This window comes from Primulina huaijiensis, chromosome 18 (assembly GCF_012295235.1).
Source record: "Primulina huaijiensis isolate GDHJ02 chromosome 18, ASM1229523v2, whole genome shotgun sequence".
Lineage (NCBI taxonomy): Eukaryota > Viridiplantae > Streptophyta > Magnoliopsida > Lamiales > Gesneriaceae > Primulina > Primulina huaijiensis.
In genome coordinates, this window is record NC_133323.1 from 5,886,946 (window position 1) to 5,914,829 (window position 27,884).

Sequence of the window (27,884 nt, forward strand, 5' to 3'; positions counted from 1 at the left end):
TATTTTTATATATTATATAATATGATAACTATATAAATGAACTCGAGATAATTATATAAATGATTTTTATAAATCTCAATAAAATTATTAGTATCACTCGATTAACTTTAAAAATTGATATTTGACTTGACTCACAAAATCAAGTGCTCAATTATCATATTTATATAATATATAAAATTAGATAAAAATAAATAAATCATATCAGTACTGTCGGCACATGAACATATAATAAATATGAACTCAAGCAACAACTTTGAAATTATAAAATTTTATATGTTAATGTTAATTTTGTCATTACAATCTAATATATAAATTTAATCAATTAAAATCATAGAAAATATTAAATATAATATCTTATCTCTAATATAATTTTGTATTTTAAAAAAAATTGATTAATATATTTCTCAATCAATTTATATTGGATGAAAGGAAAATGTATAAAAAAAATTATTAAAGAAACTCGAAGATGAACAACATAAGATCTTAGATGTGATCGCCCGGCCGCCCGCTTGAGAACACGGACCCATGGGACGACGCATACGTGTAGTATTTAAATAAATGGCGTACTGTAGGTAGAGTGGTTGGTGCACATGTCATCGGAGAGATCGATCATACCTAGTTCGCGGCGGCGATGACAACAATGCTGTGAATATCACTCTCTCTCGAATCAATTCCCTGTTTGTTCTTTATTCCTTCTTATCATTCAATATTGATCCCCCATTCATTCCCTTTAAGTTCCACACACGCATTTCATCAACCGTTCCTTCTGTAATCGATTGTTTCTTCGCATTTTTTTAATCTGAAATGCTTAATTTGGAGCATTACCTCAGGAAATCGATAGTAGTTTATGATGATTTGATATACGGCAATTTACACTCGGTGGGAGGATTATTTTTGCATGAATCTGCCCCTGCTTCGTTTGTTTCTTTGATTTCTCAGCCTTCTAAGAGTAGCCGCAGAAGGAATTTGAACTGCGTTGGAAGGCGGCGGGTAGAGTTTTTTTCTGTGACGGCGTCGTCGATTAAGCATGGTGAGTCGTTGGTGACAGCGAGTGGTGTTTTGGAAAGTGTTGGTGAAAAGAGCGAGGAGACTGAGAATAATGAGGGAGGGAATGAAGCCGTGTCGATTTGCGAGATTGTTAAGGAAGACAAGAGTGATGTGGTGCTGAAAAGCGGTGGCGGGGGCACTTTGAACGTTGCTAGGCATCTCTGGGCAGGTGCTGTTGCGGCCATGGTTTCAAGGTTAGAAAGTCTTTCTTTTCCCCTTTTTCTTTTGGTAGGATTCGTTCTTTCTACTCAGCGCGCAATAGTCTCGCATAAATTTATACGCAAGTATTTTGTGAATCGATTAATTTCTGTATTCTCCATTATAGTAAGAACTGAAAATTTACGCGTGCTTCAATTTCGACAGCGATGTGTTGCATTTGATTCCTTACCGAGTTATGGTGTTTTTCTTTATAGTGTGAGGGAAGTGCCATCTTTTTGAATGTTATGAAATTGCTACCATGGTTTAGCTTTACATAGCTGATAGAAAGCATGTTTTCCCCTTGAAGATTAGAAAGGTTGTAATGACCAAGCAGGTGCTTGCATAGTGTTTTTGTATAAACCGTTCCTTCTGTAATGGATTGTTCCTTATAGTTCACGTTATCTGTGGAGCTTTGGAGGAGAATTCCCATGAGAAACTAGCGGGCTCAGATGATTTATATGGAGGACTATTAGCTACCAAACAGGCTGCTTGGAGGACTATAACAAATATGTACTTCAAATAACATTGCTAACTGCTTCTGGCTACATGTTTATTTCTACTTTAGTGTACAATTGGTGGCTGAAAAATACATAATTTGTTGGGCGAGTCTAGAATATCTTGCATATATCTATATTACTGTGTGCCTTTTTTGAGTGGATCTGGAACAAAGTTGGAATTATTTGCAAATGTGGAAATATCATTTAGTCGTAGGATTTTTTTTTGCAGCAATCATACATTGCATCTGTTTAATTTTCTGCATCTCCTAATTCTTTTTTGCCTCAGAACTTTTGTTGCACCATTGGAGAGATTAAAGCTCGAATATATAGTTCGTGGTGAACAGAAGAATCTTTTTGAACTTATTAAGACAATAGCAGCTTCTCAAGGGCTCAGAGGATTTTGGAAAGGAAACTTTGTCAATATTTTGCGAACAGCGCCATTTAAGTCTATCAATTTTTACGCATATGATACTTATCGTAAACAATTGCTCAGATTTTCTGGCAATAAAGAGACAACAAATTTTGAGAGGTTTCTTGCTGGTGCGGCAGCTGGAATTACTGCTACTGTGCTCTGTATACCTATGGACACTGTAAGTGATGTTTGAATTTTCTATTTACACTCTTTATGGTCGCATGAACTAGACATACTAATTTTTTAGAACAACTCAATTAATCAACACTTTGGCTTCTTTGGGTCACGTAAGTGTAGGACTACTTGAATTCTACCCTTACATGTCCCTTGCTGCAACCTCATGATACCCTCTTCCGCCTCCTGTGTTCATGGACGTAGTCTCGACATTTTCAATTCCATTATTTTATCAGTAGCCATGAGGTTCCAACATTTTCTCCTTAATTGAAGTAGGAGTTGCCAGGAATTTTAAGAAAAAAGGAAAGGGTTACTGTACACCCCCAGCCCCTGGAAAGAAGCTGGTGCTATCTACTTTTTATAATTTATCTTATATCCTATTCACATGCTTATAATCCCAGTTGCAATTAGTTCAATTTGATGTGGGTACCTTGACAAAGTTTTTCATTCGATGATTGTTTATTTCCTTTCAGCCTTCAATCTCTTAAGTTTTATTTTATCATGTAACTGTTAGATTCAAATCTAGAGGAGCATACTTGGTTCAATTGAATTTGAACATTTTTATTGTGATGCTCAACCCTAACAAAATACCAAATAGCTAGTGTAAGAATGCCTTTCATGACTATTGCTGATTATAAGGCTTTTATAACACTTAAATACCAAGCGTGGAAATGATAATTTCCTAGATTCCAATTAGTACATCCTCCGATGGTGTTTTACTGTTAGCTTATTTCAATGATAGTTAATAAATTTCTAACCTTTTGAGTAAATATAACTTTCTACTGGCCTTTCATTTTATGCCGTCCATTGTGAATCAATTAATAGAGTTTGTTATTGGTTTTTAGAGATCATTTGTGAGAAAAATATGAAATGGATTTTACTTGAAAGGGATCGTTGTCATCCTGTTTGTTATATTTCTTCTGCTTAGAGAAGCATTCTTCTTACATGATATTTCAGATCAGAACTGTTATGGTAGCTCCAGGGGGAGAAGCCTTGGGTGGATTGATAGGTGCATTTCGTCATATGATCCAAACCGAAGGATTCTTTTCTCTGTACAAGGGTCTAGTACCCTCAATCATTAGCATGGCGCCTTCTGGTGCAGTTTTTTATGGAGTTTATGATATTTTAAAAGCAGCATATTTGCAATCACCAGAAGGAAAAAGAAGGCTGCAAAATATGAAGCAGAAAGGTGATGAATTAAATGCGTTGGAACAACTTGAGTTGGGCCCTACCAGAACTTTAATATATGGAGCAATAGCTGGTGCATGTGCGGAAGCTGCTACATACCCATTTGAAGTCGTGAGAAGACAGCTCCAGATGCAAGTTCGGGCAACAAAGATGAGTGCGTTGCAAACTTGTGTGAAAATAGTTGAGCAAGGTGGCGTTCCAGCACTTTATGCTGGATTAATCCCAAGTTTATTACAGGTACATCTCCGAACAGGAATATTTAAATTGACAATTCCCTTTATTTGCATTTAAAGGTTATAATAAAATTGTTCTAGTTGATATCAGATAGGTGGATTTTCTAGAACTAGATATGCAGTCTGCAGATATGCAGCACTCTGTCCTTTTGACATGAAATTGTAGTGACCAATTTCTTGGGATTTACATGGCTATAAATTGGTGAACCCTTGTTCATATACGTGTAGATGATCTTGTACCATTACCATAGCAACATTATAACAGGATTAGTGAAAAGACAGTGCACAGTGAAGGGGCATGGCAGTCCTGTAATTTGAATCTTATATGATTTTAAGCTAGTTTCATGATTTTAGGCATCTCTTCTATCTCTTGGTTTGAACGAAAATTTTGAAATATTATTTGGATACTCTTTTTTTTTCCATTATAGGAAAAGGTTTTGGAGAAATAATGTTGAGAATTGATGTTGTGGGATGAAATAGCACGCGTTGTCTTTGATGGGAAATTTTTATTGAATAGTTCAAATGATATGTATTAGATTCCTCTGTTAAATATTATTAAACTGTATATGATTTGATGTGTATGTCAAAATAAATATAACAATAGACTGTATTTGGTGAGTGATCCGAAGGTAAATTAAAGGTAATGGTTAGTTTACGAATTTTTAGAATGAGGGCGAATAAATTTTTGGAAAAGGGAATGAAAATGCGATGATAGTGTTTTGTTTTATTTTGAGGAACAAGGCATTAGTTACCGAAATTTAAACCAAACAAGGCGCTGGCTTTGCAGTAATATTATGAAATTGTTGAAAATTTATGGCTGGCAAAGTAGAAGTAAAACTATTACGACCTCTACAGCCACAATGGAGGAGCTATGTAATTATGAAAACCCGCAAGGCATCCTAGATGAATGAAGGAAGCACCTTTTTGGTAGACACATTTTTTGTAGAAGAGGATGAGCTAATTTATATACATAACTCGTGAAGTAAATGTGGTTGAATAAAATCAATAAACAGTTGATGGCTCGTTTGTATTTCATTATGGTTAGGAAAAACTTGTTTAAAATAACGCTGCCAGTGCTCTAAAATATCGTCGTCGTTTTACATTTGTTCCTTGCAGGTTTTACCATCGGCTGCCATTAGTTACCTGGTGTACGAGTTCATGAAGATAGTTCTTAAAGTGGAATAAAAGCGAACGCTCTAACTGGACAACATATTCCTACCGCACAGTCACTTCAAATTAGTCAGTCACTTTGCGAAAAGAATCTTATTCGGAATGTCTCACACAAAGTTAGATTAAATAACATAGAAATTTCATGGAACCTAAAACTTGTGATGGTTGAAGTTTTGGAATAACGCATCTCATGCTGTTGATGACATATTTTTAGAGCAGCACTAACTGGAATGAAGTTAGCATGATTGCTCTGAAATAGTGTATTTGTGTTGGCATACAGCAAATAATGGAAAATAATGCCAAAATTTGGCTTGGTTTTCTCAATCTCTGTTTGTAGCAGAATTATAATTTGTCTGAGTTTGTCTAAAAGCTTTTTCGATCTTAAATTTCTTTTGGTGCTATGTAAAATAAAATTATTCGTTAGAATAATCTGTCTCTCACACTTTGAATCCTTGATCCAAGAGATATTACACCTAAAATAAATAGTGTCCGATAAATAAATATCACCACAATTTTAGAAATTTGGGTGAAAATAAAATGTTGACGTGACATGTAATTGTTTTTATCAATTGATATTCCTATTGATATTCTTATATTAGATGAAATAAAATATATCAAAATAGGGAAAAATTTGTGTGAGACAGTCTCACGGATCGTATTTTATGAGACATATCTCTTATTTGAGTCATCCATGAAAATTTNGATCGTATTTTATGAGACATATCTCTTATTTGAGTCATCCATGAAATTTTTTTTACTTTTTATGCTAAGAATATTACTTTTTATTGTGAATATCGGTAGAGTTGACCCGTCTCATAGATAAAAATTCGTGATACTGTCTCACAAAAAACCTACTCTGCGTATCTAGTGGATAACGTGAATATATATATTATATTCATATAAAATTACTTTTGTCTCATCTAAAAAAAATTGAGACCTACTGGGTTTTCAGTTTTCTGCTTGCTAGAACAGTAAATAAATAACTTTAAATGATATTGGAAGCAACCTTATCCTTGAACGAAGCTAAACCAGATAGGCAACAAAAATGGCTAACATCTCCATTGCCGCTTCTTCGAGCTTTACCTGCGTCCCCTCCTCCACCACCTCCGCCTTCTGTGGCATTCGGATTTCGCATTTGTGCCCATACCGCAAACCCAGCGCCTCCTATGTCCGGGCTACTTTTTCCCCCTCTCCTTCCGTCGTGATGATGGCTAAAAGAGAGGAGGAATTGAAGGAAATAAGGACCAAATCTACTGAACAATTGAATGAAGAAATTGTAGACCTCAAAGGGGAGTTGTTCATGCTCCGCCTTCAACGCTCTGCTCGTAATGAGTACAAGTCCAGTGAGTTCCGCAGGATGCATAAACTGGTAAGATTTTTTTGAACAAAATTCCTCTTACTTTTAGTGAAATTTTGATTTTCCCTTTTAATTTCCCTGCTGAAAATATGCTGTTTATCATTATTTATCGTGGATTGTGGAACCATAAGCTATGATAATTAATTGTCTTGATGGACTGAAATGGCCTTGCACTGAATTTGAATCGAATGTATTGATTTTTTTTTTGGCATTGTCTAGTCCGGTTGGCTGAAGAAATGATTCACAAAAATCATTACCCCAAGTTGTTTCACCATACCGGGTAACAACGGGGTACCTTTTAAGTCAGTGATTAATGTGGTGAGTCATGAATGTGTATGTTATAGGTTGTGTTACTGAAACAATGAATGTTATAGAAGAATGAAAGTCCTACAGATTAGGGTTCTTAGATATTCGGATTTTCATGTTTTGTGACTTTCACTTTTGAGTTTTGACTACATGAGCTCATGTGCAATGGTTCTTAAGTTAGAGAGTTTCCTATTTAATATACTAGTGTTTTGTGTCGGATTGTGGTGTTCGGATTGAGCCTCAAGAGAATATATAATTGTTCTTGACAATGAGTGACAAGGTTACTTGTCCATATAATTTCTAAACTTGTAATTCTGTAGTTGTTCTTAACATTTAGAATGATGAATTGGTGTTTTGTATTGCATTCTTGACTCTAGTTCAGTAACACAAATGAATGCATTTTAAAATGGAAATTAAGATATCAGCAGGGGCATTGGGGCTGCAGTTAATCTAAAATGTTGAAGAAACTTACGGAATCAGTCTAGGCAGCTACTTTTTTAGTTTTAGGTATTTGATGCTCCATATAAAGGGTTGATTCTTCGGCTTCTGATATTTTCTCGAGTTTTTCTCTGCTGTAGGAGGATATTATTTTGATAGCTACAAGGTGTATGGATATATGATCACTTTCTTTCCGTATTATATATTATTTGTTAACTTGAGACGAGATTCTTCAATTGAAAGAATCAGTCGTGAGATAAAGTCTATGTTTATGATGGTTTTGAAGAAAAATCATCAGTAAAAGAAACATGTACCTGTTCTATAGAAGGAAAATATAAGAGTACTTTGGCAGAAGGAAAATATAAGAGTACTTTGGGAACATGATAAACAAAATCTTGAATAAAGAAGAAAATAGCAATGTGAAATTTAAATTGTTCTAACATATCTCTTGTTTCAAATGGTCCATTCCGTCAAAATTTATTCCATTATGTTATTCCATATATTCAATTGGTTGATGCATGTGGATCGCTTGCGCATGTTAAAATATATGTATCAATCCCATGGATATATGGAATAATATATCAGATTATCATTTGAATCATAAGATTTGGACTATTATACACGCCCTTAATGATATGCTAGTCTTTTGAACACGTTGCATTACAGATAGCTAACACTATCATGTCATATGCTGAGGTTTTGAGAAAATGGAGTTGTTATTGGAAACTAAAAGAAGAAGATGATTATTTTGCAATTTTGAATTTAGGTAGCAAAATTAGTTTTTTTTCCCTTTTAAATACCATATTAAAGCATCCCAAGATAATTTCAATTCCATTCAATTTATAATAAGGGGATAGCATGTTATGTAAAGATGAAAAGATAAGTTTGCAGGTTGGTTTTAGCAACAGCATCTCTGATTTCGTTATGGTCAAGTGTTTGCCTTTTGTATCTTTATCCATCCCTGATATTGTTTGGATAAATTTTCAGCTTCAATCGATTAACTCCTTTTTCAATATAAATTTCTTTTGGTAAGTTTAGCTGATAGAGATTTACTTTAATAGATTTGTTAGTTGTACTATATTGCTGCTTGGTGCATCAGTTGACCAACAAAACTGTAGATGTGAAGCATTCTCAATTTCTCATAATAACAGAATCAGTGAAACATGGTTGAACGTTAACCATCAAGTTATTCTGGGTGTTTGGGAGATGTAGACCAGGTTAAGAAGAGTTATCTTATATGGTCTACAAATTTCTGCATTAGATGTCTGTGATTTTATGGTCCACATAAAAAATGATGCTGGCGTCCATTTTGAAAATAGGTTGCTCGAATGCTGACGGTTAAGAGGGAGAGGGAAATCGAGGAAGGAATAGGCAAGAGGTTGTCAAGAAAACTGGACCGGAAATGGAAGAAAAGCATTGTTCCCAGGCCGCCTCCATCTCTCAAGAAACTACAAGAGGAGGAAGCTGCTGCAGAAGCAAAGAAATCGGCATGATTCTTTTTATGCTAAATTATTATTTTTTTGTGCTAAGCCAATTTTACTTTAATTTTCCAAAGAAGCTGCACATGCTTTTGTCATCCAAAGAGAAAAAAAAATCTCATTTTTCATTTGTGAAAGCTTTCGAGAGCATCCGTGTGTGAACACTTATGTGGGTTGTTTAGATATAAAATTCTCTCATTCATTATATTAAGACAAAATCTCGATTTTAATCCTGAATGTCTTGCTATATGATCTTTTTAGTCATTTATATTCGTTAAACAATTATAGTTATGTAACATTTTTTTTTTTTTACAATTTTAATCATCGTCATCAAAATCATGTAACTAAATATTTAATACCATCGTTAAAATTTATAATTATGTTGTCAAACATACGTGAACAAAGCATATCTCGAGGAATTTTTATAAACACTTAAGAAAAATTAACAACAATATTGATTACTTAATTACGTTATTTTGAGAAAAAACAACTAAAATTGATAAAAATCAAAATTATATAATTATAATTGATTTAAATAAATATACAAGAATATCCCACGTCAATACAACATTAATACATACATACAAAAATTGAAATTTTAGACTTATTGTAAAAAAAAAACTAAATTTTATAATTTTTATTTATTTATGATTTTGGTAAATTTTTACGTCTTGTAGGTTGTATAATTTTTTTTTAAACAAGTTGTAATTCAGAGTCGCTGAAATGGAAGAAAGGAAAGTTCTCTCCGATCCATCTTTACAGGCGATGGACGTCGCAACCGCGGCCCCTGCCGAAACCCTCGATCGAAAGCACGCGTTAATGATGGAGCGCCTGTCCAATCGCCACCAGGCACGCCTTGCCGAAAAATCGCAGCTGAACTCCATTACCAATGCCTCTTTTGAGTCCACTCAATCCTTCCTTTCTCAATTCTCCCAATCCAAGCTTTCCATCGACTCCCAACTCTCCCGGATCCGTCAAGAACCCGACCCGGCTCTCAAACCCCACCTCGACACCATCTCCTTGGAAATCTCCACCCTCGAAAAGCTCGTTGCTGAGAGTTCCTACTTTCTGCCACCCTACGAACTCCGCGCATGCCTCAACACCGTGGACCAACTCAAACAAACACTCGATGACGTCAGCTCCCTCGTCTTACCCAGGAAGAAATTCTCCTTCAAGAATAAGCCCATCAGTAAAACCGTAGACAGCCCTGTCGTCTGTGTAACCGAGAAAATGCAGAATGTAGATTTGGAAAATTTAAGATTTTCTGATTCATGGGTTGCTCAGGGATTTAAGGGCATTGCAAAAGGTACATTAGTGAAGAAATTCATCACCGAGGAGTCGCGGGGTAAAAACGAAGAGTTCACATTATCGGATTTGAGGGAATGTAAGGTTGGATTGATGGGGTGTTTAAGGTCTTTGTTCGTTGATAAGCTGATTAACTGCAAGGTTTATGTTGGGGCAGTGATGGGATCCGTTTTGATCGAGGGAGTCGAGGGGTGTGTATTTGTATTGGCATCACACCAGATTCGGATTCATGATGCCAAAAATTGTGATTTTTATCTTCGAGTGAGGAGTAGGCCTATAATTGAGGATAGCCACGGGGTTAGATTCGCACCCTATTGTTTGAATTATGAAGGAATTGAAGCTGACCTTAAGGAGGCTAATCTTGGTGAGGAGACAGGGAATTGGATGAAGGTGGACGATTTTCGCTGGTTAAGGGCGGTGCAATCTCCGAATTGGTCAATCTTGCCAGAAAATGAGCGAACTGGGGTGGTTGATGTTTCGAATTTGGGACCCTTGGAGTAAGCTCAGTGTAGCGATCTCTTTTTGGAGGATGTGTAGCAGAGGAAAGTTTTTTTAGTTGTGTTTGAATTCATTGTAAGTTTGTAACCAAATGCCAAATTGGAGGTAATTAGGTTTCATTTTTTGGTTCGAAATTGGTTCTTTCGTTCTTGGAGTTGGTTTGTGTTTTGAATTTGCATGATTTTTATGTTGTACCAGTTTGTTTATCTCGATATGGAAATTAGCTTTTTCCACTTTCTTCTTTTTGTTGGTCAAATTTTTATGATTAATTTGTTAGTGATTTTTCTCAAAATCATGTTTCTACGAATTTATAAACATGATATATGATATGCGGAAGCCTAATCGAGAATTAACTCCAGCCATTGAAAACTTTGAAATTCTCTGCTTTTCTTCTCGGTTGAAGCCTTCTAAGCACTTCACTCTCTGTTGATGGTGTATATTTCTTATGAAGTGTGTGTGCTTAGGGACCTCAATCGTCTCTATTTATAGGCATCTTATACCATCAACGAGAAAATCGGGAGTCTGAATGTTAAAAGAAGAAACGTGTACGCATCTCAATTTTCTAAAGTTGAGGTTGCGTACACAAGTTTCGTCAAATTATGTAGGTAATGGCCGTCGCCAATTCCTACACGATACTTCATGTGTCATATTTCTTACATAATTTGCAATCAAATGTGTCTACTGGTGATTAATTATGAGCTTTTGAAAATTAGAGTGCACTACTACATGTTCTTCATCTGAATATCTTTTATCTGCAATCCGCATCAGCTTCTTACATAAGACATTATTTGTGATAACGGGAAGGATTTGCTTTTTATTTCTAAATTTGTAACTGGAGAATCCGTATGAAGCTATGTTTGTTGTCCATATCGGTTAGATAAATTCTTTGAGAGTCGCGTATATGGGCTTTGACAATCCTCTCCTCCTGACATAGCTTTTGGGGTTGAGATAGGTACAATTCCCAATCTTAACAAGCTATATCAACAAACACATACAAGTGTTGTGCTTTTTGTATAAAGCTTCGTTTTTGCTGACTTTGACTGTCTGAATTGGTTTTGAAGCTGTAATCGACCGTCAGTGTTCAAAATATGTCACAGGCTTTCCTTATTACTAAGGATTGTAGTTTTGATTGAGTGCGCTCCTTGCATTGGACTAGGCAGCAGCACCTAATCACAGTCCTTGGTGTTGAACCATTCAATTACTTCCATTAATCTAACAAGCTGGTTTCCCTCACTTTGATTACGGGGTCAAAATTGTGTGGGCGTGCTTCTGTTCTATCATTCCATAGACTGGATGGTTAGTTCCATAGTAGTAAGTTTATGAACTGCTTTGTCATTAGTCCCTTTTGTATTTGCTTTCGGTTTTGATTATTTACTCCTTCTGTGCTAAGTGTGATACATATGATTTACCTTTATTCGTTTCACATTGCAAAAGTAGTGAGATATAGGCAATTATTCTCGCATGTTGCTAGGTGTGTATTGTTTCCACAAGAGTCTTAAAGTCAAAATTAGAGTCACTGAATCTAGTTCTGAGTCCTCTGATTCATATATACTCAATTCAGTGAAAAATTCATGCTTGATGGTCAATGCTGAAAATTAAACATACGACGAAGCATTTGATTTTAACTCTGAAGAGTTTACAAGAAATGATCTTGTTGATGCATTACATGAAATGGTAAAAGATTAACAGAAACTTTATCGACCATTCGAAGAAGTAAAGCTGATTGAACAAAACAATATGTTTTATTGTTTACAACAGAGTGGTTGTGAGAATCTCGAGGTTAGATTAAGTAAGTTGAAAACTGAGAATGAAAAAGTGGATGCAAAATAAGAAATTTGTTTTACTAGTAAATGCATGGAACAATTCTTTTGTTTATCTAGAAAAGATGCAGGAGTTACAAAAGCAATCCGGAGACATAATCGGTCTTGGCTTTAGTAACAATGAATGCACCTCTTAAACAAGTATTCAGTCATGTTTGGATGAAGACAAATATATATATGTATTCACTTTGTAAGATCCATTGTGATATACGTGATATATGAACATCATGAATATGAAATCCAAGTTATAAAGGATGTAATTAAGATACAAAATGCCAAGGATGTAATTAAGATATAAAAGGCATTTTGGACTTGGTTATGTCCAGTCCGATAAAACAAGTCTCCCGAAAACTGGATTCAGTAGAGGACCAGTTATAGGAGGACATGTTTCAATGAAGGCCAGACACTATCGATGCCAGAACAACAGACCTGTTCAAAAGAGATATCGACTGGATTAGGAGTAGAACAGGTGGAAACAACATAATATAATGCTTTTGAATAGAAATCAATTTTAGATTCATTCGCACACCCCACTGGACACTTGAAGTGTACAACCTATCAGGGTAGTATAAATGTGGGTTCCAAATGGACTAATTTGCTTTGGACCCAAATAGGTTGGATATCATTTACTCATATTTGTGAATGCAAAAAATTCACACAACTGTTGATGTCAGAAGTTCAATTTGATACTTAGATAATGAATGTTCAAGGCACATGACTGGTCTATATCCGTACTTGAAAAACATCAAACTAACTTTTGCTTATAAATTCATAATTTAAATCATTAAACACATAATTTTTTTACAATAATGAATTAAAATTTCTCGTGAGTGGATTCGTTGATTTTTGGAACTTATAACTCTTCCCTCTTTAAAAGAATTTCGTCCTTGAAATTTGACTTACCAAATAATTCGAGATAACGACTACGCATATCAGTTTCGATTTCTCAATTAGCTTATTCCACCAATTGATTTCGCCAAAGGACTTTAACCATCTATATTTCTCTTTTCCTCAACTTCCGAATTTGGCTGTCAAGGATCTGAACCAGCGTATGCTTGTAAGACAAGTTTGGTGTTCATTGGACGGATTCACGACGAATCACACAAGAAAGATTTGAAATATATATATTTTCCTAATATTTATTTTTGTCCCTCTAAATTTTTTAAATTTATTTTATCTTTTAATCTTATTTTTTTTACTCCGTACACGTACATAGATAACACAAAATTTGTAAGTTAATTTGATTAGTCAATCCGGAAAAAAAATGTAAAATGGTGACAGGAGAATACATGGGTCAATAAAAAATATATGATCAATTTAAATTTAATTAAATAAAAAAAATTTGACTTTTTAAAATCCAGAAAAGGGAGTTGAATCTATTAGTTATGTGAGATCATTAATTAGCTCATTAATTAGTTAGTTAGATTTTACTTTTAAAAAAAATTAATTGGTCTCGTCTCTCTTGTCTCCAGGTTTCTTGTTTTCATTCCAGCTATTTTTGTGTTACTCACAGCAAATTCACAGCAAATAAAACAAAAATATAATCAAATATCATTTGAAAATTTGAAGATTTGTAAGTGAAATAAGTATATATACTCGTAATGCTGTTGCTATTATCGTAATGTTGCACCAACTAAATTTGTTTCAATTTAGCTTTGTTGGTTAGAATTTTTGTTGGTGGAGCTAGTATAAGTGTTTACGGTTGATCAAGGTTGTGTGGGTTGAGTGTTCTAAGTGTGTAGGTCGAGCAGGTAGTGTGGTGTGGGTCAAGTGTGCTAAGATGTGTCGGCTAAGTGTTCTAAGTGTGTGGGTCAAGCAGATAGTGTGAGTTGATTATAGTGTGGGTCGAGCAGGTGGGTGGAGTGTGCCAAATGTGACAAGAGTAGGTCAAGTTTTGGGGTCGAGTTGAGAAGGTTGGGTCCAGTTGCGTAGGTTGGGTCGAGTGGGTGGAGTTTGGGGTTTGGTTTAGGGTTTAGTTTAGGGTTTAGAGTTTGGGTCGATTTTGGGTCGAGTGGATAGATTTGGTCGATTTTGAGTTTTTGATATAATATATAATTGATATTTATGATGATCTATTTAAATATAATTAGAATGTATATGAAGTATATAAAAAAATTTATAATTATGTAAACATTTTAATACGAGTTATATATTATAATTTAAGTAAGTTGTTAAAAAATTCATAACAATAGTGCAACCTTATGTTAAAAATGTATCATTTAGTCGAGTCATGTGAGTTGAATATCGATTGAATGTTTAATGTATTTAAAATTCATAACAAATTTCATAACAATAGTGGAACCTAAAAAATTCATTATAAATTTCACTCCAACATGTTCACTTGAATGAATGTTTAATGTATCTCAATAGGTCGAGCTTTCATGTTATTTGTGTACTGAACGTGGATCGAGCCACCTCCAAAAACTCCACTTTGAGTCGAGGTGGGTCGAGCCCGACCCAAAACCCCAAGCTTTGCTCGACCCAACTTGGGTGAGCTTGACCCAGCTAATTTTATTTCAATTTTAATTTCTGGAATGCTTAATTAGTACTATCATTAGTCAATTTACTAAATAAATTTAATATAAATTTAAAATAATAAACATTCTTTGGGTCCTCGACCCAACTAATTTTATTTCAATTTTAATTTTCTAGTATGCTTAATTAGTATTATCATTAGTCAATTTATTAAATGAATTTAATATAAATTTAAATAATAAACTAAAGAATGAGAATTAATTATATTTGAAAAAATTAATAATCAATGTTATAGATATCATAAGTTTATGATGTACTAAATTATACTGATTATAATCTTTGTAATTTGGCGACAAAACTATTTTTTTGTTCTAGAATAGATCGATCCAAGACAACAAGTTGGGTCGAGCTCGACCCAAAACCCCAAGCTCGACCCGGGTCGAAAGGTTGAGTCTTTGGGTCTTTTAATCTTTATTTTTTTACTTCGTCCACGTACATAGATAACACAAAATTTGTAAGTCTGATGACTCAATCCGGAAAAAAAAAAGGTCAAATGGTGAGGAGAATACATTTAGTCGGGCGGGGAAGTGTCGCAGTTGTACACGTGTGGGGTTACTAACATAATCCCGTTCAAACTTGGACAAGTTCAGCGTACCAAACCCTATCTTTTCATTCTTTTTACTCCATTTTGCACAGCGCATACGCCCGCCACCACCGTCACATCCGCTCCGTTCAGATGGACAGCTCCCTCGATCCTATCACCAACCTTTCTCTAGTTCAATCCCGTATGGACGCACTCCATAAGTTCCTCTCCCATTCAGTCAACTCCGGCACTCTACTGGGTCAACCCCAGATGAACATGATTTCTTCCGAGATCAATTCCGCCATCCGACAAATCATGGTGAATGGCGCTGCCCTATTGTCCTCCTCTCAATTTTTCCCGATTCATGACCAATTGAAGGAAGAAATTCCAGAGAACCCAGATCCCATTAAAGATCCCAAGGCTCAGATCCACGTGGGCGATGGGTTTAATGATTTCGAGATAGTTGAGCTGGATGCCGTGGAGTTGTTGGCGGAGCATGTTCATTTCTGTGAGATATGTGGGAAAGGATTCAAACGCGACGCCAATCTGCGGATGCATATGAGGGCCCATGGGAATCAGTTCAAGACCCCGGAAGCTTTGTCGAAGCCCGAGAAAGGTGGAGTATCGACCCCGCGGAGGATGAGATTTTCATGCCCTTACGTGGGGTGTAACAGAAACAAGCAGCACAAGAAGTTTAGACCCCTGAAAAGTGTCATTTGTGTGAAGAATCACTTCAAGAGGAGCCACTGCCCGAAGGTTTACTCCTGCAATCGGTGCAATAAGAAGAGTTTCTCGGTCGTGGCGGATTTGAAGAGCCATTTGAAACACTGCGGGGAGAGCAAGTGGCGGTGTTCTTGCGGGAGTAGTTTCTCGCGCAAGGATAAGTTGTTCGGGCACATAGTGTTGTTCGAGGGCCATATGCCGGCCATGGCGGACGATCAGGAGAACGGGAAGAGTGCAGCTGCCTCGTTGGTGGATGATGATGATGGTGAATTCAAGGATGATAATGGTCTTTTTGATGGATTGGACCCCATTGACGATTATTGCTTTCAAGATGCGCTGAATTCTCCTAATTCTTTGAACACTATCGGTTCTGGGATAGAGGGGTTCTTTAACTTTTGATGATGATGATGATGATGATGATAAAACTTTCTTGGTACTTAGAATTCATGGCTTTTATTAGAAATTTTTTTATGTGCATGAATTTCTTGCATTTTTTGTTGTACTAATAGTAAGTTTGTTATCTGCTGATTGATTCTAGAGATAGTTTTGATACCGCAATAAAATTTGAGGTCCTTCGAGCCCTCTTCTTGATTAAGATTTTTGGATCATATATATAATATATGTGGTGGATTTCACAGTTGGATCTCAAGAAAGGCTTCACAAATTATTGAAGTAAGGATTTGTCTCTTAGCAATATTTTCTTGGGAGTTTTCACTCTTGATCTCAACAAAGGGTTCATAAATAAAACTTGGACCTCCTGTATAATGCCAAAATATTATCTTTATGTTAGCTTCTCAACAACGTGATTTAACGTACATTACACACTTGGATATAAGGATCANAATGCTTAATTAGTATTATCATTAGTCAATTTATTAAATGAATTTAATATAAATTTAAATAATAAACTAAAGAATGAGAATTAATTATATTTGAAAAAATTAATAATCAATGTTATAGATATCATAAGTTTATGATGTACTAAATTATACTGATTATAATCTTTGTAATTTGGCGACAAAACTATTTTTTTGTTCTAGAATAGATCGATCCAAGACAACAAGTTGGGTCGAGCTCGACCCAAAACCCCAAGCTCGACCCGGGTCGAAAGGTTGAGTCTTTGGGTCTTTTAATCTTTATTTTTTTACTTCGTCCACGTACATAGATAACACAAAATTTGTAAGTCTGATGAGTCAATCGGAAAAAAAAAAGGTCAAATGGTGAGGAGAATACATTTAGTCGGGCGGGGAAGTGTCGCAGTTGTACACGTGTGGGGTTACTAACATAATCCCGTTCAAACTTGGACAAGTTCAGCGTACCAAACCCTATCTTTTCATTCTTTTTACTCCATTTTGCACAGCGCATACGCCCGCCACCACCGTCACATCCGCTCCGCTCAGATGGACAGCTCCCTCGATCCTATCACCAACCTTTCTCTAGTTCAATCCCGTATGGACGCACTCCATAAGTTCCTCTCCCATTCAGTCAACTCCGGCACTCTACTGGGTCAACCCCAGATGAACATGATTTCTTCCGAGATCAATTCCGCCATCCGACAAATCATGGTGAATGGCGCTGCCCTATTGTCCTCCTCTCAATTTTTCCCGATTCATGACCAATTGAAGGAAGAAATTCCAGAGAACCCAGATCCCATTAAAGATCCCAAGGCTCAGATCCACGTGGGCGATGGGTTTAATGATTTCGAGATAGTTGAGCTGGATGCCGTGGAGTTGTTGGCGGAGCATGTTCATTTCTGTGAGATATGTGGGAAAGGATTCAAACGCGACGCCAATCTGCGGATGCATATGAGGGCCCATGGGAACCAGTTCAAGACCCCGGAAGCTTTGTCGAAGCCCGAGAAAGGTGGAGTATCGACCCCGCGGAGGATGAGATTTTCATGCCCTTACGTGGGGTGTAACAGAAACAAGCAGCACAAGAAGTTCAAACCCCTGAAAAGTGTCATTTGTGTGAAGAATCACTTCAAGAGGAGCCACTGCCCGAAGGTTTACTCCTGCAATCGTTGCAATAAGAAGAGTTTCTCGGTCGTGGCGGATTTGAAGAGCCATTTGAAACACTGCGGGGAGAGCAAGTGGCGGTGTTCTTGCGGGAGTAGTTTCTCGCGCAAGGATAAGTTGTTCGGGCACATAGTGTTGTTCGAGGGCCATATGCCGGCCATGGCGGACGATCAGGAGAACGGGAAGAGTGCAGCTGTCTCGTTGGTGGATGATGATGATGGTGAATTCAAGGATGATGATGGTCTTTTTGATGGATTGGACCCCATTGACGATTATTGCTTTCAAGATGCGCTGAATTCTCCTAATTCTTTGAACACTATCGGTTCTGGGATAGAGGGGTTCTTTAACTTTTGATGATGATGATGATAAAACTTTCTTGGTACTTAGAATTCATGGCTTTTATTAGAAATTTTTTTATGTGCATGAATTTCTTGCATTTTTTGTTGTACTAATAGTAAGTTTGTTATCTGCTGATTGATTCTAGAGATAGTTTTGATACCGCAATAAAATTTGAGGTCCTTCGAGTCCTCTTCTTGATTAAGATTTTTGGATCATATATATAATATATGTGGTGGATTTCACAGTTGGATCTCAAGAAAGGCTTCACAAATTATTGAAGTAAGCATTTGTCTCTTAGCAATATTTTCTTGGGAGTTTTCACTCTTGATCTCAACAAAGGGTTCATAAATAAAACTTGGACCTCCTGTATAATGCCAAAATAAAATATTATCTTTATGTTAGCTTCTCAACAACGTGATTTAACGTATATTACACAATTTGATATAAGGATCATTGGATACAAATTAAATAATGATAAAAATTTGTGTGAGACGGTCTCACGGGTCGTATTTTGTGAGATGAGTCTCTTATTTGGATCATCCATAAAAAATTATTACTTTTTATGCTAAGAGTATTATTTTTTATTGTAAATATAGATAGGATTGACTCGTCTCACATATAAAGATTCGTGAGACCGTCTCACAAGAGACTTACTATTAAATAATTGGGAAAAAAATGTACTAACAAATTTCATGTTATATTTATTTTTTATTTATTCAAATAAAAAAATAATTGCATATATTTTTAAAAATAATTAATAGAGATATATAATCATCTCAAATATATAAATTTGTTTGTTTTATTATATAAATTAAGGAAATCATCAGAAAAAAATGTACAAACAAACTTCTTATATTATTATTTTCTTAGCATATTTAATCTCTATTTAATTCAATCAAAAAATATTTATACTTTTTTCAAGAATTAGTTTATTATATACACGGTTTGTATTTCATCAGAAGTAGGTCTCTTATAAGACGGTCTCACGAATCTTTATCTGTGAGACATGTCAATCCTATCGATATTCAAAATAAAAAGTAATACTCTTAGCATAAAAAGTAAAACTTTTTTTATGGATGACCCAAATAAAAGATCCGTCCCACAAAATACGACCCGTGAGACCGTCTCACACAAGTTTTTGTCTTTCATCGCCGGCTCATTCTTCAACAGGCACGCGGTCAGAGCGTAAGCTAGTGATGCTTTCGGAGTTATCGACAATTCGTGTTATTTACGCCAAACAACTATTCACAATACCACATCTTAATTTTTTTATTTAACATTAAGCTTATATAATTTTTTTAGTTTTTGAAAAGAAAAAAATACTTTAACATATTCAAAACTAAAATAATTTTCCAAAATGAAGATTTTGTGTCATTCAGTATTATCATATCATAATTCTATAAATCCACTTATCAAATCGGGAAAAAATTATCTAAGCCGGTGGACCTATCAGTGGGTCCTACAAGTGTGAAAATTAAAATTTATAAACCTATATTTTATTTGGGTCACTTATAAAAAAAAAAAATTAATTTAAAATTAAAATTTATAAGCCTATATTTTATTTGGGTCACTTATAAAAAAAATTAATTTATATTTTAATGATTGATCCGTCTCACGAATAAAAATCAAGATCCGTGAGATTGTCTCACAAAAAACCTACTCAATTAAAATTTCAATTGGGCAAAAAACTAGTCATCTAATCAACCAATATTTTATATTATATTATTGAAATAAACTAGTCGTCTAATTAATCTCTAAAATTCCAAGAGAAAAGTCATTCACAATTGCCAAAAATCTTGGGGTGAAAATAGTGACAAGTCAGTAACTTCGAACAGTACACAGAACCTCGTACAACATGAAGGTTATATATATAAAAAGAAAACCTTGAGGATGGGCACTTGACAAAACCCATTCATTCCCCCACCTTCAAATTGGAAGAAATAAGGGAGCCATTATAACAAAGCTATGATATTTATATATGTGCTCACGACATTTCGACGCTGGTTCGTATCACTTTATCGCCCACCGGACAATTCAACGGCGTCTTGGTTGTAAATGGAATCTTCTCCCCAGTCAAATCTCCTGTGCAACCTCTCGTATTCTTGCCTCCTCGAGACTTCAACGTGCTGCCATTCTTCCCACCTCTCCGCGAGCCCTTCTCCTTCAAGCATTCGAACAACCTCAGACATTGCTGGGCGGTCTTCCGGTGAGGATTGAGTACATAGCAATGCCACCTGAATCATCATCTCCACTTCATGAATGTTGTGGTTTTGGTCCAAGTTGCAGTCGACAATGCCATCCAGTCTTCTTTCTAACTGAAGTTTCTTCACCTACGAGGGGAATAACATGGAGGGTGGTTTAAAAGGGGATTGGTAATAAATATACAGAAAGAAAAGATCTAGCATGTTCTACTGAACAGATGGAAAGCAAAACATACAAGTATAAAAGTTATGAATATTTTGAGTTAAAAGGCATTAATGGTGACGATTGGAAATTCAAAACAAGACCATGCACAATATATGGGTTATATATAGTATAAAACTTATATGTTGGTGCCTTACATGGTCAAGCAGTAAGACATCATCTTCTTCTTCCAAGCGCGAGAAGTCTATAGCTCGTTGGCCAGTGACGAGCTCTAAAAGCATTATCCCGTAGCCAAAAACATCGGTCTTTTCTGATGATTTCCCCGTGGACAAGTATTCAGGAGCTATGTGGCCCATTGTGCCACGAACCTGAGTTGTAACATTCGTTCTTCTGACATCGACCAATTTTGCCAAGCCAAAATCACCAACAACAGCTTCAAAATCTTCATCCAGCAACACATTGGCTGCTTTAACATCCCTATGAATGATTTTAGGATTACAGTGTTCGTGGAGGTACTCTAATCCACGCGCAGTTCCTAGTGCCACCCGTTTTCGAGTAGGCCAATCCAAGACAGGCTCCCCAGGTTTAAGATCTGTTTAGAGATCCCAAACAATCTACAATATTATGAATATTGCTGTTCTACAAATAAGCATAAGACTGCAAGTTAAGTTGGCTCGTCTAATATATTACTATTAAGATATCTTCTTTTTCAATTGATGTAACAAGACTAAATTGTAGCTTTTGTATCACGTTTAGAGAATAGAATCTGACTACGATTTTATTATAAATTTCTTGCTTCCATCTTTCCTTTTCTCCCCTATTCCCACTTTATGTTTTCTCTGTTGTTCCCGTCCCCATTGTTTTCTCCTCTCTTTCTACATCATCAAAGTTCTACCATCAAATTATATGATGGATAAGGTAGTGTATCAAAAAATATTTCATTTCACAAGGTTTGATTTGAATTACAGGTACAAAATCCCGCTTCATAAAACACCTCAAACTTTGCTAACTTTGTCCCCCAACCCCTTTTTTCCATTTATCTTTACTGCCATGACAATTTATACAGATTATTTTCTCTGCACCGCCTCTATGATCAACTATCAGCATGTCAAAACCTTTTTTAAAAGAAAAAATAAAAAGCATTCAAAACATGTCTAGAGCCATTGACATAAAAACAAAGATGCAGACTGTGTCATCAATTTCAAAGTCGATTCTCTTGATTACACACACGTAATTACAGGTGATTATGAAAACTAGATGATGTACAATCTATACCAATGAATATCACTCTTAGCTTGGTATCAAATCAAATAAAATAATACCTCGTAGACGAGAGGCAACACTCAGGTTTTGCATAAACGGGTAGACCAAAAGGCGCTCAGTTGGGGTGGTGCAAAAGCCTATCAGTCGTAAAAGATTTCTGTGAACAGCCACACTTATCATCTCGACTTCACGCTGGAACGCTGTATCCCCTCCAGGACTCTCAAAATCAGTCAAACGTTTAACCGCAACTTTGGTGTTGTCGGCAAGCACTCCTTTATAAACCTTTCCAAAACCTCCCTGTCCAAGGACATTTTTCTCACTGAAACTATCCGTAGCAAGCTGCAATTCTCTCCAAGAAAATCTCTTCAATTGACCAAATTCAATTCTTCGGTCAACTTCACCTGATGCATACATCTTAAATTATCAAGAACTAAACAACAGAACTAAAATCTCAATCTTGAAGTTTCCGCATTCTAATCAATTGGGTTGGAAGATGGTGCATACAGCTGTTCATGAAATTTAAAAATACAACAATAAAAAGTACAAGGGAAACTAGTTAAAAAAAATATAAAACGCTGTTTCGCAGTGCTCATATTTAACCATAATCAGAACAAACCTGCAACATCAACGAAAACTTCTCGCCTATGGCCTTTACGCCTACTCTTCCACAGAAACAATAGGAGCAAACCTCCAAGAATAACAATCACCAAGAGCGGAACCATAATCCCCACTATTATACCAGTCTTTGATTTACTTGAACCACCTGCCAGACAGAAATAAAGACATTTTATTTTCTACTTGACCCTTCAAATGTTAAATATTAACGGGAGACATTTCAGCCTTCACTTCCATGAGCACAAAGATTAACAACCTAACCCCATATTACTAGCTTGAGGGGGATATACAATTCACGTACCTTCACTTCCATGAGCACAGAGATGGGCAAAATTAATGCCACAATTCAAGTTGTTCCCCGTAAAACTGAAAAACGAAACTTTAGTCTAACTGATGAAAGTGTTATTGAGGTGTGTGTCAGCGTGCATAGGGGAATGTCGTGTGTGTGTAGGAGGAGAATCCATACTTGTACTGGGAAATCCGAAATAAATTTTCAGGAATTTTCCCACTAAGATTATTTGATGCGAGCTGGCTGCAAAAGAAGGTTCATCAGTGCAAATAACCTGAATAGTTATTTTTTAAAACATTTTCTTACACTAAACTTCAGCTGAGGAGCTTAAAGCCTGAAACCTCAAGATCATTTTATCCATCACAGACTGTATCACATAAGATGCATACTTACACGGTAACCAAGTTTGTAAGATCAGAAAGTGATTCGGGAATTGTTCCAGAGAGATTGTTTTGACTCAACACCCTGTTTAGGAACAAAAGCACATCTCAATTCAGTAACATAAAAAATAAAATGGAATTGCTGAAAGAGTGGCATGCTTACAAAAATGTAAGTTTTTTCAGATTGCCCAAGGAAGATGGTATTTCTCCTGTTAAACGATTATTTTCCAGATCCAACATTGTCAAGCTTGTCAAATTTCCGTACTCCTCAGGTATCTTTCCAGTTATGCCATTTCCTTGCAGTTGGCTGAAGCAAAGAGTGATAATTCACATCAACCGAATTCTCATACTGTGGCAACGCAGCATCTCAAGTGCAAGGGAAAACACGAGTTTCCAAATATTTGTTGAAGCTTAAGACAGCTATTTCAGAAATGAAATTAACAATCGAGCAAACTAGTGAGCAATGATGTCTTTCAACAATTGCTAATGTGTACTACAAATGTTCTAAAGGATTATGTATCAAATTTTATATACGCTATAGTACACCACATCTTGTAATGTTGTTGAATTGACAGAAATGCCCACCAAATACAACAGACATTGAAATCCTTTCATTGTGCGTTTAATAATTTGTGTTTATCGAAAAAGACAACTGTTCATTCACACATAAATCAAACACTGATTGTACAGCTGCAAGTAGCAATACTCACAGTGTCGTGAGCATTTTCAGAATCTCTATTTTTGGTGACAAGGTTCCAGTAAATCCCATGTTTGATAACGTCCTGATAGAAATAAAACATGTGATACTTCTAACTTAATAAAAATTCTAAAGCAAACATACTTCTAAAATATAAGCATCAACTAAATATTATTCAAACAAAAGTCAGACAACAATCAAATATAAAGTTTTAAAGAACATAAATAGATGTTACAACATTTCTTACACCGTCGTTACAATGTTATCGTCACATATAACTTTGGACCAAGTGCAAGGATTTACTAGATTCGGATTCCAATCCTTGAGCTGACCACTGGAAGCATTAAGCCCATCTTTCAAAGCAATCAGAGCATCTCCTGTGAAAGTACCCAAGAACCTGAGTTATTTCCTCAACTGTAACACACATCTAACCAGATGGTTATATTGAACTCATCATGCTAACAAGAAGTGTGTGGAGAAACTCGGTACATCATGTCAAATATTCCTCATTAAAATTTACAAGTTTCTCATTGAAAACATCTTAATTTCATGATCATCGTTCCATCATCTTGTTATTGTTATTGCTATCATTGCAATGATAACTATTCATATCCAATAGAGAAAAGACATCTTGGAAAGAACAAATATAAACCATTAAACAATTACATTAAACAATTACTGCTAAGTGGTTTTGAACCGAAATTATGGAACCCATCTGTCCAAGACCCACAATCCGGTTAAAGCCAAGAGTTGCCTCAGAACCCCATCAACCACAACACAAAATTGAGCTATTAAAGCAATTGCTCAAAAGGGATATTCCATGGCTATACATGGTAGTAGTTGGTCAACCATTTCATTCAAATTCTGTTCGGCATCAGATATGACAACCAACCGTTTTTACAGGATGAATGTCTATTAGATATAGTCAGAATTTTGAATAAATTCCCATTGAAAGATAAAAGAGGCTGCAGATATACAATAACTTACTATTCTCATCTTCACAATTGTACTTCCTCTAGAACGTAAAAAGACACAGAAGAAATTTACGTGACAAATTTGTGAATAAATTATCTATCCTCCCAAAATACATAGCAAGATGAACACAACGAACGACCGAAGTGGTATACTCTGTTAAAAAGCATGGCACGTGGGTCAATGAAACATTTTGATTTTCCAACTGTGGTGGTTCAACAAGCATCGTTTGAATGAGGTAAATGGTGATCATTTGGTACTCAGCTAAGGCTGGTGGAAAGGAAAAACATGATCCCACCGTAACTCTCAGATGAGAAACGCCCGTGTATAAGACCAATTCTTCACATCAGTTCCGATCATTATATGTATGGTAACTTATTACTTCTCTTGTAATGCTAATCATCATTTTTCTCTATTTAAAAGAAACAACAAATCATTTACCAAAAAATAAATCCACCCTGAGTAAAGAATCAGATTAGTTTCTCCCCTCATTTTAAAAAGTTAGCTTGAGTTTGTGATGAATAAACAACTTGTAGTTAAAGAAGAGTATGTAGTTATGAGAAAACAAAAAATGAATGACGTATCCTAGTTAACCTTCGCAAATCCCCTACACCCAAAACCAAAAAAAACCAAGTAGAAATGCATGTGCATAAACACAGATAAAATGCCCGTTTTTTGTCCTCTCTGTGCAATCGGTGACGAAAAGTGCCTCACGTTCAAATTTCTACAAAGAAGTAGAAATCCACAATAACAAAACGCTGGATATCAGCATGATAGCTTGACACAACCCATTGTCCAAAGCTTGGAATATGTCATAAGAACAATACCTTGTGCATCAGGGGAGACAAAAGAAAACAAGCTTGCCAGCATTAAAACTCCAATAATCAGGTCCATCTCCGATATCACCCTATCAACTCACAGATAATCGCTGCATATATAGGTATGAGCATCCAGAAAAAGACTGTTACAGATGCAAGAAAGTATCAAATTCAAAGGGGCAAATGGCACCAACAAAGAAAAGCAGAAAGGAATTGAAAACTGGAAATATTTTGTTGCGTGTTACTGGAAGATCCTTTACATTGCAACTAGAAGATTTCAAAATCAAATCTATAATCAAGCTAATTACCTCACAAACTACCGATAATAAAATGATTCGTCTGTGCAGTGCACTAATTTGTCCATTTATATTAATAATGACATACCTACTTCAACATTCATCAAACAAACATAATTATAAAAAAAATGTTTCACGTCACTTCATCATCTTAGCAAATTGCAATAATTAGCTGCTGGATGACCACAAATAAAACAATCAACTACCAGATTTTCTTCCTCTACTTATAAATAATACATCGAACTCGGAACCCTTTTCTCAGTTAATAATTTAAATATCTTACTGCTATAATAATCCTCAAGTATCATTTATGCACTCGCCTCAACCCTTTTGTGACACCAATTACTATCAAACGGAAAAATCAACTCTTTCCTCACATAAAGCAGAAAAATTCATTGTAATCAGAGAGAACAAGAAATAATCCCAGATCCCACCTCATCATGAACAATAATCATATAAAAAAACACAACACAGACAAAAATTCTCCCAAGAAACAAACTTGAGAAAAAATATCCCAAGATTTCCAAGCAGAAAGATGCATGCTTGTGTAAAATCCGTGCATAAAAAATTCCCAGCAAAAGAAAAAAAAAATCTAAATATGCAGCGAGAAGAGCAACTGAACAAATGATCAGAAATGGGTATTACCACTCACCGAAGAGAATTGAAAGGAAAGAAGTTTTACTAGGTACTTGAATCAAATCTGAGACTTCTCAAAATGATACTTTTTGTATTTACCTTTTTTGACCACGACCCACCTCTTATGCCAGTTAGCGGGTGAAACACCAGTACCAAGACAGACACCAGACCACTTTCCTTCTCAAAAGAAAAAACAATAAAGATAAAGGAAAACATGTGGTGGGACCTGAGACTCGCATTTTCCTCGCGAATATTGGGATTATATAATGGAGAAAAAAAAACAAAGAAGAAGATGATGATGAAAATAAGGCTTCCATCCTCGTGATTATGGCAAGAAGATCAAAGTCCAAAAAAAATTCGTTGTTGCATCCAAACGTTGCCTTCCCTCTTTCCCGGAGTTCTAACTTGAGACTTTAATATTATTTTTTTTCAACTCATTTTCAATTAGTTTAAAATTATGAATTTATAATTTTATCTTTTTATAATTAATATTATTATATTTTAGTTAATTCATAAATATAAATTATACTTATTATTATGTCTCACCAACTACATAGTAAGTAATATACCTATCATCAAAATATAGGAGTGGCAAAATGCAACACGACCCGTCAATCTGACACGACCCAACACGAAAAAATCAGGTTCGGGTTGGGTTTTTCGGGTTCGGGTTCGTGGCAGGTTAGACGGGTTTCAGGTTGGGTCGTGGGTTGACCGAGAATTTTTTTTAAAAATATTACCTATATTTTTNAAAATGCAACACGATCCGTCAATCCGACACGACCCAACACGAAAAAATCAGGTTCGGGTTGGGTTTTTTCGGGTTCGGGTTCGTGGCAGGTTAGACGGGTTTCAGGTTGGGTCGTGGGTTGACCGAGAATTTTTTTTAAAAATATTACCTATATTTTTACATATTGTATGTTTGAACAAAATTTATTGTATATTTATATGATAAATTTTCATCATTTAATATTTATTTTGTATATTTTTTTAGTTTTTTAACAATTGTTTATTTGATTTAGTAAATATACTTTTAATTTTCTACTATTAAACTTTCAAATTTAAATCGAAAATTTTATTATTATGTGTTTAAATTAAAATATTATTATTATTTTTTTGAATTTTTTTAAAAAAATTAAAAATAAATAAATAAAATTCTGCTTAGGCGAGTTAGACGAGTTGAGTCGGGTTAGACGGGTTCATGTTCGGGTTGGGGGTTTTCGGGTTTGTTCGGGTTCAGATTGGGTTCGGGTTGAAAAAATAAAAAAAATCGTGAATTGACATGAAACCCGACCCAC

The 27,884-nt window shown here is 35.5% G+C and overlaps 6 protein-coding genes across 12 annotated transcripts; 5 read left to right on the plus strand and 1 right to left on the minus strand.

The window, feature by feature from the left end:
* Nucleotides 1-496: 496 nt before the first annotated feature.
* On the plus strand, nucleotides 497-5,237 carry LOC140964819 (probable mitochondrial adenine nucleotide transporter BTL3). Its single transcript, XM_073424766.1, has 4 exons — nucleotides 497-1,241; nucleotides 2,029-2,332; nucleotides 3,286-3,753; nucleotides 4,866-5,237. Exons 1-4 carry the CDS (start codon nucleotides 805-807, stop codon nucleotides 4,932-4,934), a joined length of 1,278 nt encoding a protein of 425 aa, XP_073280867.1. The 5' UTR covers nucleotides 497-804; the 3' UTR covers nucleotides 4,935-5,237.
* A 658-nt stretch (nucleotides 5,238-5,895) lies between these two features.
* On the plus strand, nucleotides 5,896-8,628 carry LOC140963834 (large ribosomal subunit protein uL29c). The gene is made up of 2 exons (XM_073423252.1): nucleotides 5,896-6,288; nucleotides 8,340-8,628. Exons 1-2 carry the CDS (start codon nucleotides 5,965-5,967, stop codon nucleotides 8,511-8,513), a joined length of 498 nt encoding a protein of 165 aa, XP_073279353.1. The 5' UTR covers nucleotides 5,896-5,964; the 3' UTR covers nucleotides 8,514-8,628.
* A 562-nt stretch (nucleotides 8,629-9,190) lies between these two features.
* Nucleotides 9,191-10,539, plus strand: LOC140963875 (tubulin-folding cofactor C). Its single transcript, XM_073423346.1, has one exon. The coding sequence runs from the start codon at nucleotides 9,222-9,224 to the stop codon at nucleotides 10,302-10,304; it is 1,083 nt and encodes a 360-aa protein (XP_073279447.1). The 5' UTR covers nucleotides 9,191-9,221; the 3' UTR covers nucleotides 10,305-10,539.
* A 4,648-nt stretch (nucleotides 10,540-15,187) lies between these two features.
* LOC140964003 (zinc finger protein STOP1 homolog) lies at nucleotides 15,188-16,497 on the plus strand. Its single transcript, XM_073423481.1, has one exon. The coding sequence runs from the start codon at nucleotides 15,333-15,335 to the stop codon at nucleotides 16,299-16,301; it is 969 nt and encodes a 322-aa protein (XP_073279582.1). The 5' UTR covers nucleotides 15,188-15,332; the 3' UTR covers nucleotides 16,302-16,497.
* A 653-nt stretch (nucleotides 16,498-17,150) lies between these two features.
* On the plus strand, nucleotides 17,151-18,441 carry LOC140964076 (zinc finger protein STOP1 homolog). Its single transcript, XM_073423592.1, has one exon. It carries the CDS (start codon nucleotides 17,303-17,305, stop codon nucleotides 18,269-18,271), a length of 969 nt encoding a protein of 322 aa, XP_073279693.1. The 5' UTR covers nucleotides 17,151-17,302; the 3' UTR covers nucleotides 18,272-18,441.
* A 1,570-nt stretch (nucleotides 18,442-20,011) lies between these two features.
* Nucleotides 20,012-26,966, minus strand: LOC140964249 (probable LRR receptor-like serine/threonine-protein kinase At5g10290). Of its 7 annotated transcripts, none has more exons than XM_073423870.1 (12): nucleotides 26,686-26,966; nucleotides 25,664-25,743; nucleotides 24,112-24,241; nucleotides 23,878-23,949; nucleotides 23,331-23,474; nucleotides 23,181-23,252; nucleotides 22,965-23,030; nucleotides 22,800-22,864; nucleotides 22,500-22,646; nucleotides 21,943-22,284; nucleotides 20,818-21,212; nucleotides 20,012-20,586 (listed from the first exon to the last, which is right to left on the minus strand). In XM_073423870.1, the coding sequence occupies exons 2-12, from the start codon at nucleotides 25,728-25,730 to the stop codon at nucleotides 20,272-20,274; spliced, it is 1,815 nt and encodes a 604-aa protein (XP_073279971.1). In that variant the 5' UTR covers nucleotides 25,731-25,743; nucleotides 26,686-26,966; the 3' UTR covers nucleotides 20,012-20,271. The 7 variants fall into 7 exon arrangements, with proteins under 7 accessions (XP_073279971.1, XP_073279964.1, XP_073279967.1 ...); XM_073423863.1 differs by having other exon boundaries at nucleotides 25,664-25,750; nucleotides 26,686-26,965; XM_073423866.1 differs by having other exon boundaries at nucleotides 25,664-25,750; nucleotides 26,599-26,749.
* Between the last annotated feature and the right edge of the window lie 918 nt (nucleotides 26,967-27,884).

Coding starts and splice junctions, on each gene's coding strand:
- LOC140964249 (XM_073423870.1), bottom strand. CDS start 25,730: ATGGACCTGATTATTGGAGTTTTAATGCTGGCAAGCTTGTTTTCTTTT. Junction 23,253..23,330: donor CTGAAAAAACTTACATTTTT/GTAAGCATGCCA, acceptor GTTCCTAAACAG/GGTGTTGAGTCAAAACAATC. Junction 22,865..22,964: donor TTTCGGATTTCCCAGTACAA/GTATGGATTCTC, acceptor TTCGTTTTTCAG/TTTTACGGGGAACAACTTGA.
- LOC140964076 (XM_073423592.1), top strand. CDS start 17,303: ATGGACAGCTCCCTCGATCCTATCACCAACCTTTCTCTAGTTCAATCC.
- LOC140964819 (XM_073424766.1), top strand. CDS start 805: ATGCTTAATTTGGAGCATTACCTCAGGAAATCGATAGTAGTTTATGAT. Junction 1,242..2,028: donor GTTGCGGCCATGGTTTCAAG/GTTAGAAAGTCT, acceptor TTTTTGCCTCAG/AACTTTTGTTGCACCATTGG. Junction 3,754..4,865: donor TAATCCCAAGTTTATTACAG/GTACATCTCCGA, acceptor TGTTCCTTGCAG/GTTTTACCATCGGCTGCCAT.
- LOC140963875 (XM_073423346.1), top strand. CDS start 9,222: ATGGAAGAAAGGAAAGTTCTCTCCGATCCATCTTTACAGGCGATGGAC.
- LOC140963834 (XM_073423252.1), top strand. CDS start 5,965: ATGGCTAACATCTCCATTGCCGCTTCTTCGAGCTTTACCTGCGTCCCC. Junction 6,289..8,339: donor TCCGCAGGATGCATAAACTG/GTAAGATTTTTT, acceptor TTTTGAAAATAG/GTTGCTCGAATGCTGACGGT.
- LOC140964003 (XM_073423481.1), top strand. CDS start 15,333: ATGGACAGCTCCCTCGATCCTATCACCAACCTTTCTCTAGTTCAATCC.